Raw genomic sequence first — 17,453 nt, forward strand, 5'->3', positions numbered from 1 at the left:
GATCAGGGGCAGTATATTTAGTAGCAATTTCATGGTTCTGAAGCATGGATTCATTTTTCTTGCTGTCCAAACACGATGATTAGAAAAATAGTAATTCTTAACAAAAAATACTAATGATATTTTTTTTTAAATTTTGTACAAGTTGAAAGACAGCCTCTAAATTTAGAAATTTTTTATATTTTTTTAACTGGCGGTTAAGGCATCAATCGACTTTCTCACTTATTTTGATCATTAAATACTATTTTATACAATTTGAGATTTCCAGGGGAATTTGTTAAAAAATTTCTCGTTTCCCGCGAATTGGTAACCTCGGAAAATTGGACGCTCTAAACGCTCTTGAACAAAATTTTCTTTCAATTATATTAATTTTAATTTATTAGATTTCTGAAACAGAAAAAAATCATAATTTTTAGCATTTTTTTTTGTTTCAAATAGTTTTTTAGGCATTTTTTTTTTCAATATAAATTAAATAATAAAAACATCTCAAAGTTCTGAAACCCTACAATTCACTCAGAAATAAACTCCTCCTTTAAGCTAGACAAATAAAAATCCGCCTTAAAACTCCTCTTCAAAAAAAAAAACTCTGCTCCATCCGAAATGACTTTGTTCTAGTTTCCTTTGCCGGCTTCGTCCAACTTTTGCCGGGGAGCTGTAAAACTGCCAAAGTACGTCCCCAGAACCGAAATCGTAGCGCGTTGCTAAATTAAAATCACTTTCGATTTTTTTTTCTGGTTGCGAGCCTACCCTTTCGCGTTGACGCCGTCATGGCTGGCAAGTTTCGACATTGAATTTCAAATGTTCAACCCCGCCAGCCAATGCTCATTTCCATTCTTGCTGGCACTTTTGGGACGCGCCGAAAATTTGTGATTCAATTCTTGTGGTAGGAACCGGGTAGTGGGAAACGATTGTTCCTGCTCGCGAGATGTCAATCACACTTTGAGGGTCTCTGAGTCTGGGACCATGTGTGAAGTTTTAGAAAAAGTTGAAAAGAATCAATCTTGTGTCACACATTTACAAGCATTAAAATTTAAATTTTTCTTCTGGGACAACAAGCCACAAAACGGGGGGAGACCCTTCATTTCTCTCACTCTGGAGGGCAGCAGATGTTTCCAAAAGAAAGGAAGCAAGTATCGACTAGTAAATTGATTTTCTTTATTTTGAATAATTACGTTACGGGGCGGGCACTGAAACCAGACGGGTTCCCAGACATTGCACCCTTCAAGGGCTCACATATGGTCTTCCTAGACGGAACTAGTCAGCAGCAGCAGCAGTTGTAGCATAAAACTTCTGAAGAATGTACACATCAACTGACTGACGGTTTGTGTGAGTTGTGTTGAAGGAGATGGGTATCGATTTGAAATGAAATTTTCCTCTTTGTTTCAAGCTTGAGTGGTGTCATTGCTGGTTGCTAGCTTGTACTAAATTATGCAGAATAATTTACTCTGGCACAAAGTGGAATTCTGAAGAGATGGTTTTGATGGGGGAACGCTTAAGCTATGTTGAAATAGTTGAACAGAAATAAGCTTCTACGTATTAAATAATAAAAAATGATATCGGAAAAAATAACCTTTTTGACATAGTTGAACACAACCGTTCAACAATCTCGGCTAGTTGATTTGCATTGCCAGCAAACTCTCCGGAATGAATCACCTGCCTAATGAACAACCTGTACTCTGCTATCTCAGATTATGCCTTTAACCTCGCCCAGAACCGACGACCTCCACCCCGCTTATCTGCCTTCCAAAACAAAGCACACGACTTAAGGGTCACACACAGGGCTCATTTCACATGCAAACGACAGAGTCAACGACGCAGGCAGGCAGCCAGCGATAATTTATGAAAATTAACAAATGAAAGGAGAGGTACCCAAATTTTCCTCGCGAGGTCTCCAACTCCATCGTCATATCATTAAAACACGACACGACATCTTGTCCCGCGCCGGCCAGATATGCACCGTTAGAGGCTGCACCTCCCCTTGAAGGGGTCTCTGGCCATTGTCGCATCGTTTTGTCGCCGTCTACAATCGAGCGGGCCTCGTCGTTGTAATCCGCGGTTCGTTCCGTCGCGCGGAACGTTCTTTTTTATTATTATTTATGTTATTGGGTTTATTATCATTATTTGTGGATGATTTGAATAACAAATATTTTCGTTGTAGGTTCGTTTTGTACCTTTCACCTGAATGGGTTGAATGGGAGGTTTGCCGTGTCGGGGTTTATCTGACCGCAGAAGGGTCATAAAGCATCTTGGGCAGGTTCTCTACAGCTGAATCACGGTAGGGTCGTAGATCTTCGCCTTCGTAGCGTGACCTAATTATTGTTTTGGTGACTTTTAATATTTTTTAAAGACTTCAATAATTAATTTGTTACATTCAGTCGCATTAAAATACAATAAAAAACACATAAACAAATTGATTTACATCCAAAATCTGAATAAAAGTCATTTCTCGAGTTAGTTTTTTTTTGCTTTTTTTTTTTAAGTTTTCATGAAGTCTTAAGCGTCAATTGTAAACAAAGTCTTTTTTTGATCGAAATTATGCTAAGTTTTCTCTTGCATTTTAAATCTGGCATTTTTTTAATTTTTGGGTGCCTTCCGTTTGCCATTTTGCATCATCAGTTTGTTCATATAAATTTCTATACTAATTTGGCAGCTGTCCATATGAAAATATTACGTGAAAATTCAAAATCTGTATCTTCTGAAGGATTTTTTATAATGTTTTGGTGTCTTCGGTAATTGGGAATGGGAAATTTTTTAGCTGATTTTTCAAATCACTTTTTGTCACCAAAAATTGGTATTTGAAAACACACTATTCTTATTTATTTTATTTTTTAGGTTACATAAGTTAAAATGCCATCTTTTCAGAAAATTGCAAAAAGTGCAAAAAATTGTTGACCAAGTTATGATTTTTTGAAAAAAAAAGTGATTTTTTGGCTTCATATTTAAATAAAAATAATAATTTGCTATCAAAAACTATTTTAGTTATTTTTTATAAAGAACACCGATTACAAGTTATAACCTTTTAAAGTAACTTTTTTGAATAAAGTTGCAGTGTTTCAAGATATGATCGTGTAAAGATAAAAAACAGGAAAAATTCGATCTTTTCTGTGTTGCCCGCTGAGCTCTTTTTTTATCGGAAATAAATATTTTGTTAAATTTTCGACTTTTTCAATAAAAAAATGTTAAAGCTTCAAGAATTCAAAAAAATATTGAAGAGTGCAAAAACTTTCATAATTTTTCTGAAAATTGGGCCATTAGTTCCCGGTAATCAATAAACGATGGCAACTGAGAAAATCTTTTTATTTGGTCCATGCCTGGCCATATTCCAGTAAGAAAGGCACGTATAAAAAAATCAATAAGCAAAAAGTAGGGATTTTTTAGCTTATCAAAAATATTTCTTTCAAAAATGGGCAAACATGAGAACTTATTTAAAAATTCTAAAAAAAACTAATTAAAAAATACCTGATCACTGTTATAACTTTAAACGGTTCACTTAATGAAAATTTCACTATAGTACTTTTAGGTTGCAAATTTGGTGTGACATTAAAAATAAAATCAACAAATTTAAAATATCATAGCCAGAGACCATTTTTACAATTTCTGGTAAGATGACAATTCATATCCCCTAAAATAACTCAAAATAAAAAAAAAATGTTTTAATTAATATTTAGAGAGTTATTTAAAGTCTTATTCCAAAAGGCCACCGATTGAAAATCTGGTAACACTGCCATGGCAAACGAGCACTTGAGAAATATCTCTTTAACTTTTCTGGATGGCGTTAATTATGACCAAAAATACTTTCATGCCAACAATAGAAATTATTAAAAAAATCCAATAAACTATTCACACAGATTGCAAATTTGGCAACACTGTAATTTTTAGTAGATACTTCTGAAGCGCATTTTTTTTTCAAGTGAAAATTTGTTTCCAAAATACTTTCTATGGATCGACAGATTGCAGAACTGGTAACAATAATACGAGGAAAGGACAAATTTACTAAATTGGGCTATTGTAATTTTTAATCAAATTGAATTTTAAACCTAAAAGGAAGATATTTAAAAAAAGTGAAATTCTGGCAACACTGGCACCTTGTCAAAATTTGAGAAAAAAAACATTTTCGTATAACTATTTGAATCAGCATGTTTTTTCAAGCTTGTTTGATTGACAGTTAAGATTGCTGTAATAGATGATGAATTGAAAATCTGGCAACACTTCTCATTGACTCTTAAACGAAGTTTCCCTGACTTGATAGGATCAAAATTACTTTCAAAATAGTTAGTTTTTTTATTGAGTTTTGAAATGGAAAATCAGGCAACATTGTCAAGCGAAAGTTCCATTTAAGCGGAGTTACTCTAGCTTGGAGGGATGATGCAAATTTGAACAAAGTGACTTTCAAACTTGTTACAGATAAATATTTGAAAGGCAGTATCATAGGTGATTTTAATATTGAAGATTTGGCAACACTGGTATGCCATATGGGCAATCTTGAAAAAGATCTGAATTTGTAGAATGTTGCAAATTTTTATTGAAATTGCGTTTAAACTTGTTTGATTAAATTGATTAAATTGTTTGCATAAATCCAAAAGTTTTAGATCTGGCAACCTTTACATGAGAAATAATGTTACAAATCTGGAGTTTTTTTAAAAGGTCCAATAAACCAAATTTCCAGTTTTTGCTTTTTGGGTGTTTTTGAAACCGCCTTGAGTCAGGGGTATTAAAAACACCCAAAAAGCAAAAACTGAAAATTTGGTTTATTGGACCATTTAAAAAAAAAACTCCAGAAATTTACTCAACTTTCAGTCTTTCAAACTCAAATTTGGTCAAACTTCTCAAGCAACTGACTGTACGCTCCCCAAGCCGAAGAAAATGGTTCCATTCATTCCACGCGGAACCCCACCAAACCCCACCGGCATTTGATTAATGTGGCGCCACCTTCTTGGACTGTGTGTCGCGTGTGTTTCCCTTCTTCAAAAGTGGTAGGTTATTACCAATGTCAACCTGCATGTGGCAGCGCTATATCAGCATATCAAACAAGGTGAGGTTAGGTTAAGGTGGAAAAAATGCTGCATTGTGCTCCGGAAATGAATACAGTTTTGATAAGCTCTGGCTGATGATTAAGGAGGATGTCAGCTCAGCTGGTTCTAGACGTGTTTTGTTAGCCACGGTTATGGTGCCTTTGTTTGGTGACCGGCGCGGTGCAATGAGGCAGAACGTAAACAATTAATTTATGCTGGATAAACACTGTGTGGCGCGCCGTGTAATTGAACATGAATGGGGGGCATTGTAGTTTTTTTGGGGGACAGGATACTTTGGATTAGGGGCCATCTGAACAACTAATTTGTATGTGCATTTCGGTGCTGTCATGTTTGCTCAACAAGAATAGACTTAGAAGTTTGAAGATGTTGGGAGCAGTGATGTGGAAGCTTTCAGGAGTGTCAAACTTACATTCAAATGAAAGATCTAGAACATATGAAACACCATTCAATGGTCATCATTCTAGCTCAACGGGAAACATCCATCACCTGCAAGTCACCCATCACAAACCTCATTTAATTACACTACCTTGTCACCACCAACTCATCAAACTTGTGCGCTTATCAGCAGGTGCCCAAAATACACGTCGACGACCTGCACTATCGGGCGGCGGCAACTCCCAACACAAACAGATCTCACTCTATAAAGTGCTTTTCGATGTTCAAGTTCACCTGCTTCAGCAGCAGCTCTAACCAGGTGCCGCCAATAATGTTTTTTTTGTGCCGCGCCCTTCACACCTCCTGTGGCCAACGCCCCGTCGATTCTCTAGCTTTATATTGGTGGCAGTTAGTTAGAGTCAACGGTGAGGACCGATAGGGCGGTTTAATGTCGATTATAATCCTATTATCACGATATATCTTGATTTGCATACATACTCCTCCTCCGGAGGAGAAGAGGTGAAGTGGACAACCCGAGGCAGCGAATCGTTTTGTCACTTGACTTGTTGATATCTGAACGTGTGGCATTAGCCTCTTCTTCGGGGTATTGTCACCCGTTTGATAACTCTCTCTCCCAATGGATTGTCCAAGAAGCATCAGCATCAGCGCGGGTTAACTTGGTTGATTGACTCAAGTTGGCTCTTCCCTCCTTTCGCAGCTTCAATATCCCGGTACTTGCGAAGTTCATGATTGCAGTTGTTGAAACTGTCCACCAAGCAGAACGTCCAATGCTTCGTCGTCGGGGAGGTACAATCAGCCCGTTTGTGGGCCCCAATGACGCGCAGTCATTTGGCTGTCAGAGTTTCAAATGGTGGGTCTCTTTAGACATGGTGAAACGCGCGCTGGGCGTACGCCGTCGTCGAGGTAGACGATAAGATCTGCTGGGGAGCGAGCCCGCTGAGAAAGTGATACCAGTACTTGGGACAAGGGTGACCGTAAAGTCACGATTCGGGAAGTTGTGTCAAGAAAGTGAGACATGACTGAGACAGTACTGGTACTTGAGACACCAACATAAGGCTATTGAGACAACAGAAGATCTCTGAAAACCAGGGCTGTGGAGTCGGAGTCGGAGTCGGAGCCGGAGTCGGTGGAGTCGGGTCTTTTTGGGGACCTGGAGTCGGAGTCGGAGTCGGAGTCGTCAAAACTCGAATAGCTGGAGTCGGAGTCGGAGTCGGAGTCGGCTAAATTTTATGAGCTGGAGTCGGAGTCGGAGCCGGAGTCGTAAATTTCTGATAGACCCGGAGTCGGAGCTGGTGTCGGAGTTATCAATATATTTTATATAATTTATGAACTTAATTATTGTTCAATATTTGTCATATTTCAGGCTAATTTCCAATTTTTTTAATTTATTTATTGAATCGCGTGCACTGCGTTGACAATTTTTTTCATTCTCTTTATTTTTTTATCAAGATATTTATCAGATGTCATGTTGTTTTTGAAGCATTTTTATTGTGATTGAAAAGCTTTTATTGTGTTATTTCACTAAGAATAAAAAAAAAGTATTTACACCCCTTGGGCCCTATGCGCATTTTGTGATGAAACATGTAAACAATTCAAAGTTTGACAAAAACCTTGTACTACGTTTTATTCAGAAACTCATGCCGAACATTTTGCTACAAAAAGCTCATGAAATGATGACTTCTATAAAAAGTTCTATAACAAATACTATTACAAAAATCAAAAAAGGTGCTAAAAAAGTTTGTACACCTTTCGAAAATCAACATAAATAAAGTTATTTGTTGACAAATCACCATAAATCCAGCCCCCAACTCCAAATTGGCATCTTTGACCGATATAAAATAATTTGGATTGAATATAAAGTTTACTAACTACATAGTATAAAAGTTTATATAACTCTGGAAATTCTATATAAAACATATCAAATCTTAATTTTACAAACTTTTAATTCAACTAAACGTCAATATATTACCATATAATTGCTAAGATTTTAAGTAGATCCTTTTTTTAATAGGAAAATAAAGGTTCACTATCGGTACTAACGAAAAAAATATGTTTAAAAAACATTTGTTAAATTGATATTATAACTCTACTAATAAATTATCAACTATTAAAATGCCCCTGAACGCATAAATGTCCCATATGTATTTTCATCGTTTTTTGAGATATTGATGCAGTTTGGTTCAAAATCGTAAACTCTTTCAAAAGAGCCTATAACATCCAGTACTTTGTTCTAGAAATCAGAAATGCGTTTTTCTCAGCTTGCTGTTTTTACATATGGGACATTTATGTGAACATGGGCAGTATATCAATCTTTTTCTTGGAACGCAACATGCTCATTTTGTATGTAAATAAAAATAAATCAAAGTGTCGTGCTGAAAACATTTAAAACAAACACAAAATATCGAAAATAAGTTGCAACTAATTTTGAAATAATCATTGAATTTATAAGATAAATCGATTACCTCAATGTTTACAATTTCTCTTAAAGTGTTGATCCTTAAGGATCCACTACACGCCAACATTTTTTGCTTCGACTTTTTTACGGAAATTGTCATAACTTTTAAAAGAAAACAGTTAGAGTCCCACTTTTTGCATTAGGTCTTGTAGAAATGTTATGCAAAGTTAACAAGATTTTCGCAAGTTTTTTTTTTGCTTTTTGAAGAAACTATTGAAACAATCAGATCAGTTTAGGTCTTGTTAACTTTGCATAAATTTTGTACAGGACCTTATACAAAAAGTGGGACTCTAACTGTTTTCTATTCAGAGTTATGACAATTTCCGTAAAAAAGTCGAAGCAAAAAATGTTTGCGTGTAGTGGATCCTTAAATAATATCGTTGAACAAGTATATTTTTTTTAAATACCATAAATGATATAATTGATATAATTTTAATTTATTTTTCAAATATAAAAATTTTCTCATGATTTATATGTTTAAAGTGTGTTCTAGGCTGGATCACACAATTTCCATGTACGTCCTCTGAAATAAATTCAAAAGAGCTTTAAAAAATAGTGACTTTGAAAATTGTCTATTTCAAAACCAGGGTATCTTTGATAGTTACTGTGTTTCTTTAAAATTTCAGCCTAAAATTATGCAAATTGATTTTATATGTCAATTCGATCATGAAGGCTAACTTTCTTTTAATATTTCATTAAAAAATACAATTAAAAATTAGTGTAGCTAGAATATAAAATTAAAAAAGATTAATGTAAATTTAAAGTAGTTAAATAAAAAGTTCCAATTTTTCAAACAACAAAATTTAAATTTATTTAGAAAATTGTTATGCTGAAAATAGGATTGAATCTGAAGATATTCGTGATTTTTGTTTCAATAACGCTGAAAACATGTAACATATAACAACGAGCACTTATCTACCAAGCTTAGTATGGTTCCATACCACTCTTTTTGTATAAATAATTCGTATTTATCATTTTGCAAAACACCCCGAACATAAATGTCACCCCGGTTTACAGTATTCGCGCGAGTATGAACTGAAATGTGAGTGATGTAATTAATTCAAATTTTTAAAATATTTTAAATACAGATTAGGTGTCGGAGTCGGAGTCGGAGCCGGAGTCAACAATTTGTGGAAAGCTGGAGTCGGAGTCGGAGTCGGAGTCGACTAGAGATGGAAGGCCGGAGTCGGAGTCGGAGCCGGAGTCATCAATTTGTGGAAAGCCGGAACCGGAGTCGGAGTCGGAGTCGGCTTAACCCAGAAAGCCGGAGTCGGAGTCGGAGTTGGAGTCGCTTGAATTATGACCCGACTCCGCAGCCCTGCTGAAAACAACATGAGCTGAAATAAAGCTCGAAATACTTGAGACATGTCTGATAAAAATTTGAGCTGGGACAGCTCGGCAACAAATTGGCTGAGACAACACCGAAATCTGGCAGAAAAAAACTTGAAAACTAGGTTGAACATGGTTGCAACACGATTCTTGAACAGTGACAAAAAAAATTAACACAATTGAGACAACGTTGAGACAAAACTCAGCTAATTCCTTTGGGTCACCCTAACCCCACCAGGGGTCACGCTGAAAAGCGAGAGTCACCGCACCAATGATACGCGGTGTCCGCGGGTGTCACATTCAGCCGCGACACTAACCAGCCACAAATGATTAGCCGTTTAACGAAGTCGCCGCCGCCGCCGAATTGCGAAAGGTCCGTCCCACCACCACGCAGTGACAATCCCCCGTTTCAATAGGTAATGAGCTAGCGTAAATTACGTGGCCGCCGAAAAATTGAGCAATTCGTCGCTGGAACCTCACTTACCTACCCAAAGTCGGAGTCGGTTGAGGGGGTAAAATTGTCATCTCGGCGGCGGATGCGCGGCGACACACACAGTGGGACATAAATAAAATACAGTCGTCGCATTTATGTCAATTTATCATTCATCACATCACTATCTCCGTCGTCGGCTTGGTCTTCTTGGTCGTTTTACGGCGGCGTATTTCCAGAGGAACTCCCACCTTTTACAATAGCGAGCGCGCGCGGGGTATCATCAACCGGCGGCAAGTGAATGTTTGTCCCAACTGTCACGGAGGGAGGAGGGCAGTGCTGCCAGACGCATTGGAGATCCGTCTGAATAACTTGGTTACTGCAAGATTTTAACTCATTGATCGAAATCTGAATACAATGGATCGAAAGTTTAACTTTAAGATCACCAATTTTTAAGAAAAAAAGTCAACAACTGGCACCACTTCCGGCATACCAAAGTCCTCAGCGGCATGCCTCCAAGAATCTTCGCGACACCCGGGCCGTGTGTTCCAAAAGGGCCTCCCTAAAGGAAGGAACGACGACGATGATGATGATGATGGAGCAATAAAAGGAGAGATATTACTTTATTGTTCTTTGCAGCAGCGTTTTCTTCGGGGCTTATTTTATTACGCGAGTCACAATTCTGAGGGCGCGATGATCGCGGAATCGCGTACTTGTGTGTGGGGCGAGATTGTGTTGGCAGCCTAAAAGTCAGGTTAATTGACCAGAATTTCTTTTATCAGGTTTGGAGCCAAGCGACGAAGGATATTCAAGACGGTTGGAGGGTAGGTGGCAACATTTCTTGAGACAAATTTCAAAATTCTAAAAAAAATGTTATTTTGAACTCACAAGCGAATTTGAGTGATTTCAACAACGAAAATCACTCCAACTTATCTCAGCAATGTGATCTGAATTCTTCAAATTTTGTCTCAGCACAAGCTCAGTTATCACCTTTAGAATTGCATGTCTCAGTAGATGCAACAGGCTTGTCTCAGTCATACCTCAATAGCAAATATGTCTCAAACCTACCTCAACATTAACTTTATTTTAACCAAATCTTCTCATATTTTCAGTCATGTCTCAACAAAATCTTGAGTGAGCGCTTTTCTAAATGTTTGTCTCATAGATGTCTCATTCATGTCTCAGAAGTTGTCCCAAGCATGTCTGCAGGAGTCTCAGCAACGAAAATTTCTTCATTTTATTTCAAGAAGATATCCTGCATTGATCATGTTTGTCTCACCAATATCTATGATATACCCTTCCAAAACTTGTGTCTCAATTTATGTCTCAAGCTTGTATGTCTTAACGATGTATCAAATTGATATGCAGTTTGTCTCAGCCAAGACCACACGTCTCAGTCAATAATTTCTGTGTTATGTCCTTTCGAATATCGCGTCTCAAGAAGTGTCTCAAGTTTGTCTCAATGTTATATTACCTGTAAATATGTGTTCAATGTGTCTCAACACTACATCAACAATAAGGTAAAACTTCTATTCTTGATAGTGTTTTTAATCACTTTGTCTCATTGGAACAAGCTTATCTCAGTCATGTTAAAACAAATACTCCGTTATACACCTTTGGATAACAAAAGTTTGTCTCAGTTTGTCACAGTAATGTATCCAGATTGGTAAGTCAAACCTTTGTCTCCATAAGTATCCTAAAAGTGCCTCAGTGTTACAAGTTTGTCTCAGTCATGTCTCATAAAATGTCCAGCTTTGCGCTTTAAAAAATCGTGTCTCAATTGGTGTCATAAGCTTGTCTCATTAAAATCACAGTTTTGAGATCACATTCTTCAGTATTGTTTTTACCTTGTCTCAGTATTACAAGTTTGTCTCAGTCATGTCTCAACAAACGCTCAGTTCTACCTTTTTGGATGCCGTGTCTCAATAGTTTGTCTCAGAAACTTCAAACTGTCTTAAAAATGTGTCACCCTGGATAGATCTTGTCTCAGTCTCATCTTGTCTCAAATTGGATGTCAATTCCACTTCAATAGATATCAAAATTCAACTTGTCTCAAAAATGTGTCCATCTGGATCGATCGTGTCTCAGTTAGTTTGAATGATGATCAATGTACTAAGAATATCTTGAGCATGTTTGAGTCAAATCAATTTAAATAAATATTGAAGATGTCAATAGTTTGCCTCAACACATTCAACTTGTCTCAAAAATAGATCGATTTTGTCTCAGATAGTATGTTGAAATGTGTCCAACTCAACCGATCTTGTCCCAGTTAGACTAAATGATGAGCTAAGAAAATCTTAGTCTTGTTAGAGTTAATTAAATTTGAATAGATATTGTAGATGCCAATAGTTTGTCTCAAAAAATTCAACCTGTCTCAAAATTGTGTCCAAATGCACCGATATTGTCTCAGTTAGTTTGAATAATGGCCTTAGGCATTTTCAAGTCGATTCCATTTCAACAGATTTCATTGATGTCTCAAGTTTTTTTCTTGTCTCAAAAATGTGTCCAACTGGGTCGATCTTGTCTCAGTTAGTTTGAATCATGTTCTAAGAATATCTTAGGAAGACTTGAGTCAATTCAATTTCAAATAATATAAAAATTCAACTTGTCTTAGAAAATGTGTCCAAATGGATCGTCTTGTCTCAGTTAGTTTGAATTATTTGCTCAGAACATCAGAACAGTCAACAGTGTTTGAGTCAATTCATCTTAAATAGATATTACGTCAAAAGCCTGTCTAAAAAAATCAACCTGTCCCAAAACTGTGTCCAATTGGTTCGATCTTGTCTCAGTTAGTTTGTCTCAAAAATATCTTATGCATATTTGAGTTAATTTAATTTCAACAAATTTCAAAGATGTCACAAGTTTGTTTCAAAAGCGCTAAGCTGTCTCAAACATGTGTCCAATTGGGTCGATGTTGTCTCAGTTAGTTTGTCTCAAGAATATCTTAGGCATATTTGAGTTAATTCACATTCAACAAATTTCAGAGATGTCACAAGTTTGTCTCAAAAATTTCAACCTGTCTCAAAAATGTGTCCAATTGGTCAAGCTTGTCTCAGTTAGTTTGTCTCAAGAATATCAAGTCTGTCTCACTCGTGTCTCAACTTAATACTGAACCATGTCTTCAAAAATATTTCATTTCTCAACGGAATTGAACTCTTCAACTCCCAAGAACCAGCTCCAAACAAGCGCATCTTTTCTCACCTCCACGTCCCAAAACGTAGTCACCTGTCCCGATCTACCGTCTTGTCCTCCTCCTCTCCCTGTTCGAGTTATGTAAAAGGGTGAGTAGGAGTAGCAGAACGCGAGCGCTCTTTCCGCGCGTTGACTGTGGTTAGGGTTTATGAGGCGTGAAGGCGAGCTTTGCGAGCAAACAATGTGGTACCATTTAGGTGTTTTGCGATGGAGCAGGGCGGGAGGTCTCTCCTTAACAAGCGGACGGAAGTTATTTAGAATATCTGCGGAATGGGTTCTTGGTGGAGTTGCTGCTCGGTCGGGTAGAAAAATGCCAGTTCCTCCTTGTGAAATGCCATCGCGGCCGCGGAGTTGGTGAAGAATAGTACAATTATTGAGAAAAATAGCTGTCATTAGTCAGGGGTGTTTAATGTGCTATTAGCGATTCGACAGGTACATTTGCCCGCGAGGTTAAATTATTGCGTGTCTAGCTTTGTCTGTCTGAATTATTACTACATTATTTTTCTAGCATTTTTGAAACGATTCCCTTGCGCGGGAACATGCTAGTTGGCATGTTGAACGAACTATTTCTCGTAATTTATTTAAGACCCATTTGTAAAGTCGCTCCCTTCGTCCCTAAGATGTTTCTGGTTTCATTTAGCTGGAGTTATTAGCTGTCACGCAACCTCTGCAATTTGCACACTCAATACGCGTTTTTTTGACGTTGTCACCTCGTGAGAACTGCCATGTCGCAACCCACTTCAAAGTCCGGTTACGCAACGGCCAAACCTCTAATAAACATCACTTTCAAAGGTACACGACCACACGACGATGGCATATCCCTGATCCAGTCAATAAATTCCCACCGGCGGCCGTACTCGCGCGTCCAGATTGCAAAATGGATTAGCTCAGTAATCCATTTGCGCGGACCCCGAGTCATTCTAAACCTGGCGTGGAGGGGATCAAACGAATCCACCATGGACCGACGCGAGTTCAACTTTGTACGTACACAAATTCCCCTCGCGAAACCATCAAAGGCATCAATCCCATAAATTTTTCCGCCGACCGGCCATTCGATTTTTCCTTTGGCTCCAACCAACAATTTGAATGACCGGGTTGGACTTTTCTTTTGATTATCTGGAGCGCCAAAAGGGGTTTGCTCCACTTTTTTGCATCAATAGAGACATGAACATTAGGGAGTTACATACGAGCTTGTACGAACGTCCGGATGTTGTTGCAGAGCAAGGGTTTTGAAGCTCTCTGGACCTTGGAGGAAAACCCCCGTGTGGCGACGACGACGATTGGCGGCAAATTTGCTTCTCTTTTTACCGTAGATTTGTAGAATGGGGCGCGGAAAAGTGTGCGAAATAAAATTGACTTCATGTGTAGATCGTATTGCTGGTTGAGACTGCCGGTACGAAATGGTCGTAACATCACATCAAATGGATTGGTTGTGCTAGGAAGGTTTGTGTTTGTAGTTTTAACTGAAAATTCTCGTTTGTTTTTCTTTAAAAAATCAAGATTTTTTGTTCAAAGCATTCGGTCAGAATGATTAACACAACGGCGTGACCATAGATTGTCGTATCTTTGAATTTCATGAAGTTTGATATGTCGGATGATAGGGTTTCTCCCATATTTCGGAAGTGTCCCCAAGCGGCCACCGGTAGTCGGTTCTGGAGTGGCCAAGATGGATCAGAGCACAACGAAATGAACAAAGATTGTCATATCTTTCTATTTCATGAAGTTTGATATGTCGCATGATAAGATTATTTCCTTATTCTGGAAGTGTCCCCAAGTGGCCACCGGTAACCGGTTCCGGAGAGGCTAGAATAGGTCAACGAACAACGAAATGAACAAAGATTGTCATATCTTTCAAATTTATGAAGTTTGACATGTCGCATGATAGGATTACTTCCATATTTTGAAAGTGTCCCCAAGTGGCCACCGGTAACTAGTTCCGGAGTGGCCAGAATGGGTCAAATAACAATGGCATTATTATTTATTAACATTTCTTTCAATTTCACGAAGTTTGATACGTCGCATGATAGGATTTCCTCCATATTCCGGAAGTGTCCCTAAGCGGCCACCGGTAGTCGGTTCCGGGGTGACCAAGATGGGCGAGACCATACCGACATTACTATAGATTACACTTTATTTACATTTCATGAAGTTTGATATATCGAAAGATAGGGTTTCTCCCATATTTCGGAAGTGTCCCCAAGTGGCCACCGGTAACCAGTTCCAGAGTGGCCAGAAAGGGTCAAACCACAACGGCATGACCATAGATTGTCATATCTGCAAATTCCATAAAGTTTGATATGTCGGATGATAGGGTTTCTCCCATATTTCGGAAGCGTCCCCAAGCGGCCAGTCGGTTCCGGAGTGACCAAAATGGGTCAAACCACAACGACATGGCCTTAAATGGTCATATCTTCCATTTCATGAAGTTTGATATGTCGCTTGATAGGGTTTCTTTCATTTGATGGAAGTGTCACCAAGTGGCCACCGGTAACCGGTTCCGGAGTGGCCAGAATGGTTCAAATAACAACAGCTTGACCATAGATTGTCATAACTTTCAATTTCATGAAGTTTGATATGCAACATTCATAAAAATAGTAATGTTGGATGTTCTTCGGATTTCCGAGATCCGGTTCCAGGTTAACCGGAACAAGCCAACTTAAAGTCTTAGATTTTAGTGAGTTTTATTGATCAGTATTGACTATCATAAGTGGAATTAAATCGTACATGTCTGAAAACAGTGAAAAGTGAACTTTTTAGACGTTCCGGATTTCCGGAACCAAGAAGTCACCTGGATCTGACGTAACGTTTGTGGTCAAAGTAGCACATTTGTTTGTAAAACCAAATCTAACCTTCTCAACAACCACCCTATCAACAGCAGATACCAGCTCTACACTCTAAACACAAACCCAACAACCCCGGTGCACCGCGATCTAACCAATCCGTTCCGTTCCTTTCCATTGCGGTCCCAGGTTCAAGTACCGCGAACCAGCAGGAGAGTTATTTACGGTGCTATTGAATTTTATTAATATGTTCAGGCAAAAGAGAGGGCGAGTTCGCGAAGCAATAAAAGTTCGACCGCGCGGAACCAAGTGCGAAACTCGAACTTTTTTTTTTCTTTTTGCTTTTACAACATCTCGTAAGAATGTGTAAATAACTGCAACAACATAAATAAACCGCAAAACTGCAACCACCTCACTAGAGCCGAAATGGGAAAAAAGGTAAGCGACGCGGTCACTGTTCTGGGAGTAAATATTTTGCCAGTTTTACTAGAACTTGAATAACTCTAACGTGTTTTGTTGAGTTGGTTTTCAACGTGATGGCCATTTCACCGAAAATTCGATAAACTTAATGTAATTGAACCTGAAAAATTAGTAATTATCTCGAATCTCGAAGAAAATTAAAACGCTACTTACTCTAACGTGAGTTTCGGTGAGTTGGTCTCCGAAGTGTTGGCCATTTCACCGAAAATTCGATAAACCGAATGGAATTGAACTTTAGTTAAACATGATTCGACTAAGGTGATGGTTATCAAAGTTTCTCATAATGGGTCATTTCACCGAAAAGGTCATTTCACCGAATGAGTCGTTTTACCGAATTAGCCATTTCACATAAATATGAGTAATTTCATCGAATCTCGAAGGAAGTTAAAAAGCTACTTGGTGGAAAGATCAATCGGTGAACTTGATTTCGATGAAACGACTTATTCCGACGACTCAACGAAACCCTACAGAGCAATTCTTGAACTAAACGTGTGAAGAAAAAGTAGGACCAGCTAATCAACTCTACATTACTGACCGCGGAGAGTGGTGTGTCCCCAACCCGCGGGAATCGTCCCGAACTAAACCCAAAACCCGCTGAAAACAGGCGAATAATTAGCACTTACATGCGACCTGGATGGTGGCCGGCTGGGTTTTGACCATTCCGCGCGAAGACTTGGCCAGGCAGTCGCACTTGAACGGGCCCCGGCCAAAGTACTCGTCGACGATCTCGCGCGTTATGGTGACGGACGCCTCCAGCAGATGGATGCCGGTGTGCGGGTCGGTGTGGCCCTCCGGCTGGGGCATCGGCGGTTTGTAGCCACCGCTGCACTTGAAGGAGATCTGCGGGGAGAGAGGTGGAAAGCGAAAAGGGGGGTGTAAGAACCGTGTAGTTGGAAATTAACCGTGGAACTAATGAGATTCAAATATTTGTTTTAGTCATGGGTGGCATGGAGGGAAATGGAGTTTGAGTTGAATCTGAGAAAGTTGGAGAAATTCTGAAATTCTAAAGAATATAATTTAAATTTAATTTAAAGAACTGTTAGAAGATGTTCTTTGGCATATTTAAAGTTATTTGAGGTTGAAAACACAATTCTTGTTATAACATGATTTGATTCGGGACCATCCATAAACCACATGGACACTTTTGTGCAAATCTCAATAAATTAAACTAACTCTTCTTTAATTTATTTCACACAAAATATAAAATCTTTAGATAACCATTAAAAAAACTGTTCTAAAATACACCCAAAATTCCGAGTCGAGAGAATCAGTCCCTCAAAATTTATTGACGACTCAGCGCCAAAATCGAGAGAATAATGCTACCAACCCACACCACCATAACAAATGAGTTCATTCGTTAA

At 38.3% G+C, this 17,453-nt stretch overlaps 1 protein-coding gene across 2 annotated transcripts in view; it reads right to left on the reverse strand.

Annotated features, from left to right (window-relative positions):
- Nucleotides 1–17,453, reverse strand: part of LOC120419379 (netrin receptor unc-5-like) — a 434,660-nt gene that overhangs the window by 227,679 nt on the left and 189,528 nt on the right. For both annotated transcript variants that reach the window (XM_052708539.1, XM_052708538.1), the window contains exon 4: nt 16,716–16,932. In XM_052708539.1, coding sequence (XP_052564499.1) covers nt 16,716–16,932 — 217 coding nt within the window. The remainder of the gene's footprint in view (nt 1–16,715; nt 16,933–17,453) is intronic.

Source organism: Culex pipiens, chromosome 2 (genome assembly GCF_016801865.2).
Source record: "Culex pipiens pallens isolate TS chromosome 2, TS_CPP_V2, whole genome shotgun sequence".
Lineage (NCBI taxonomy): Eukaryota > Metazoa > Arthropoda > Insecta > Diptera > Culicidae > Culex > Culex pipiens.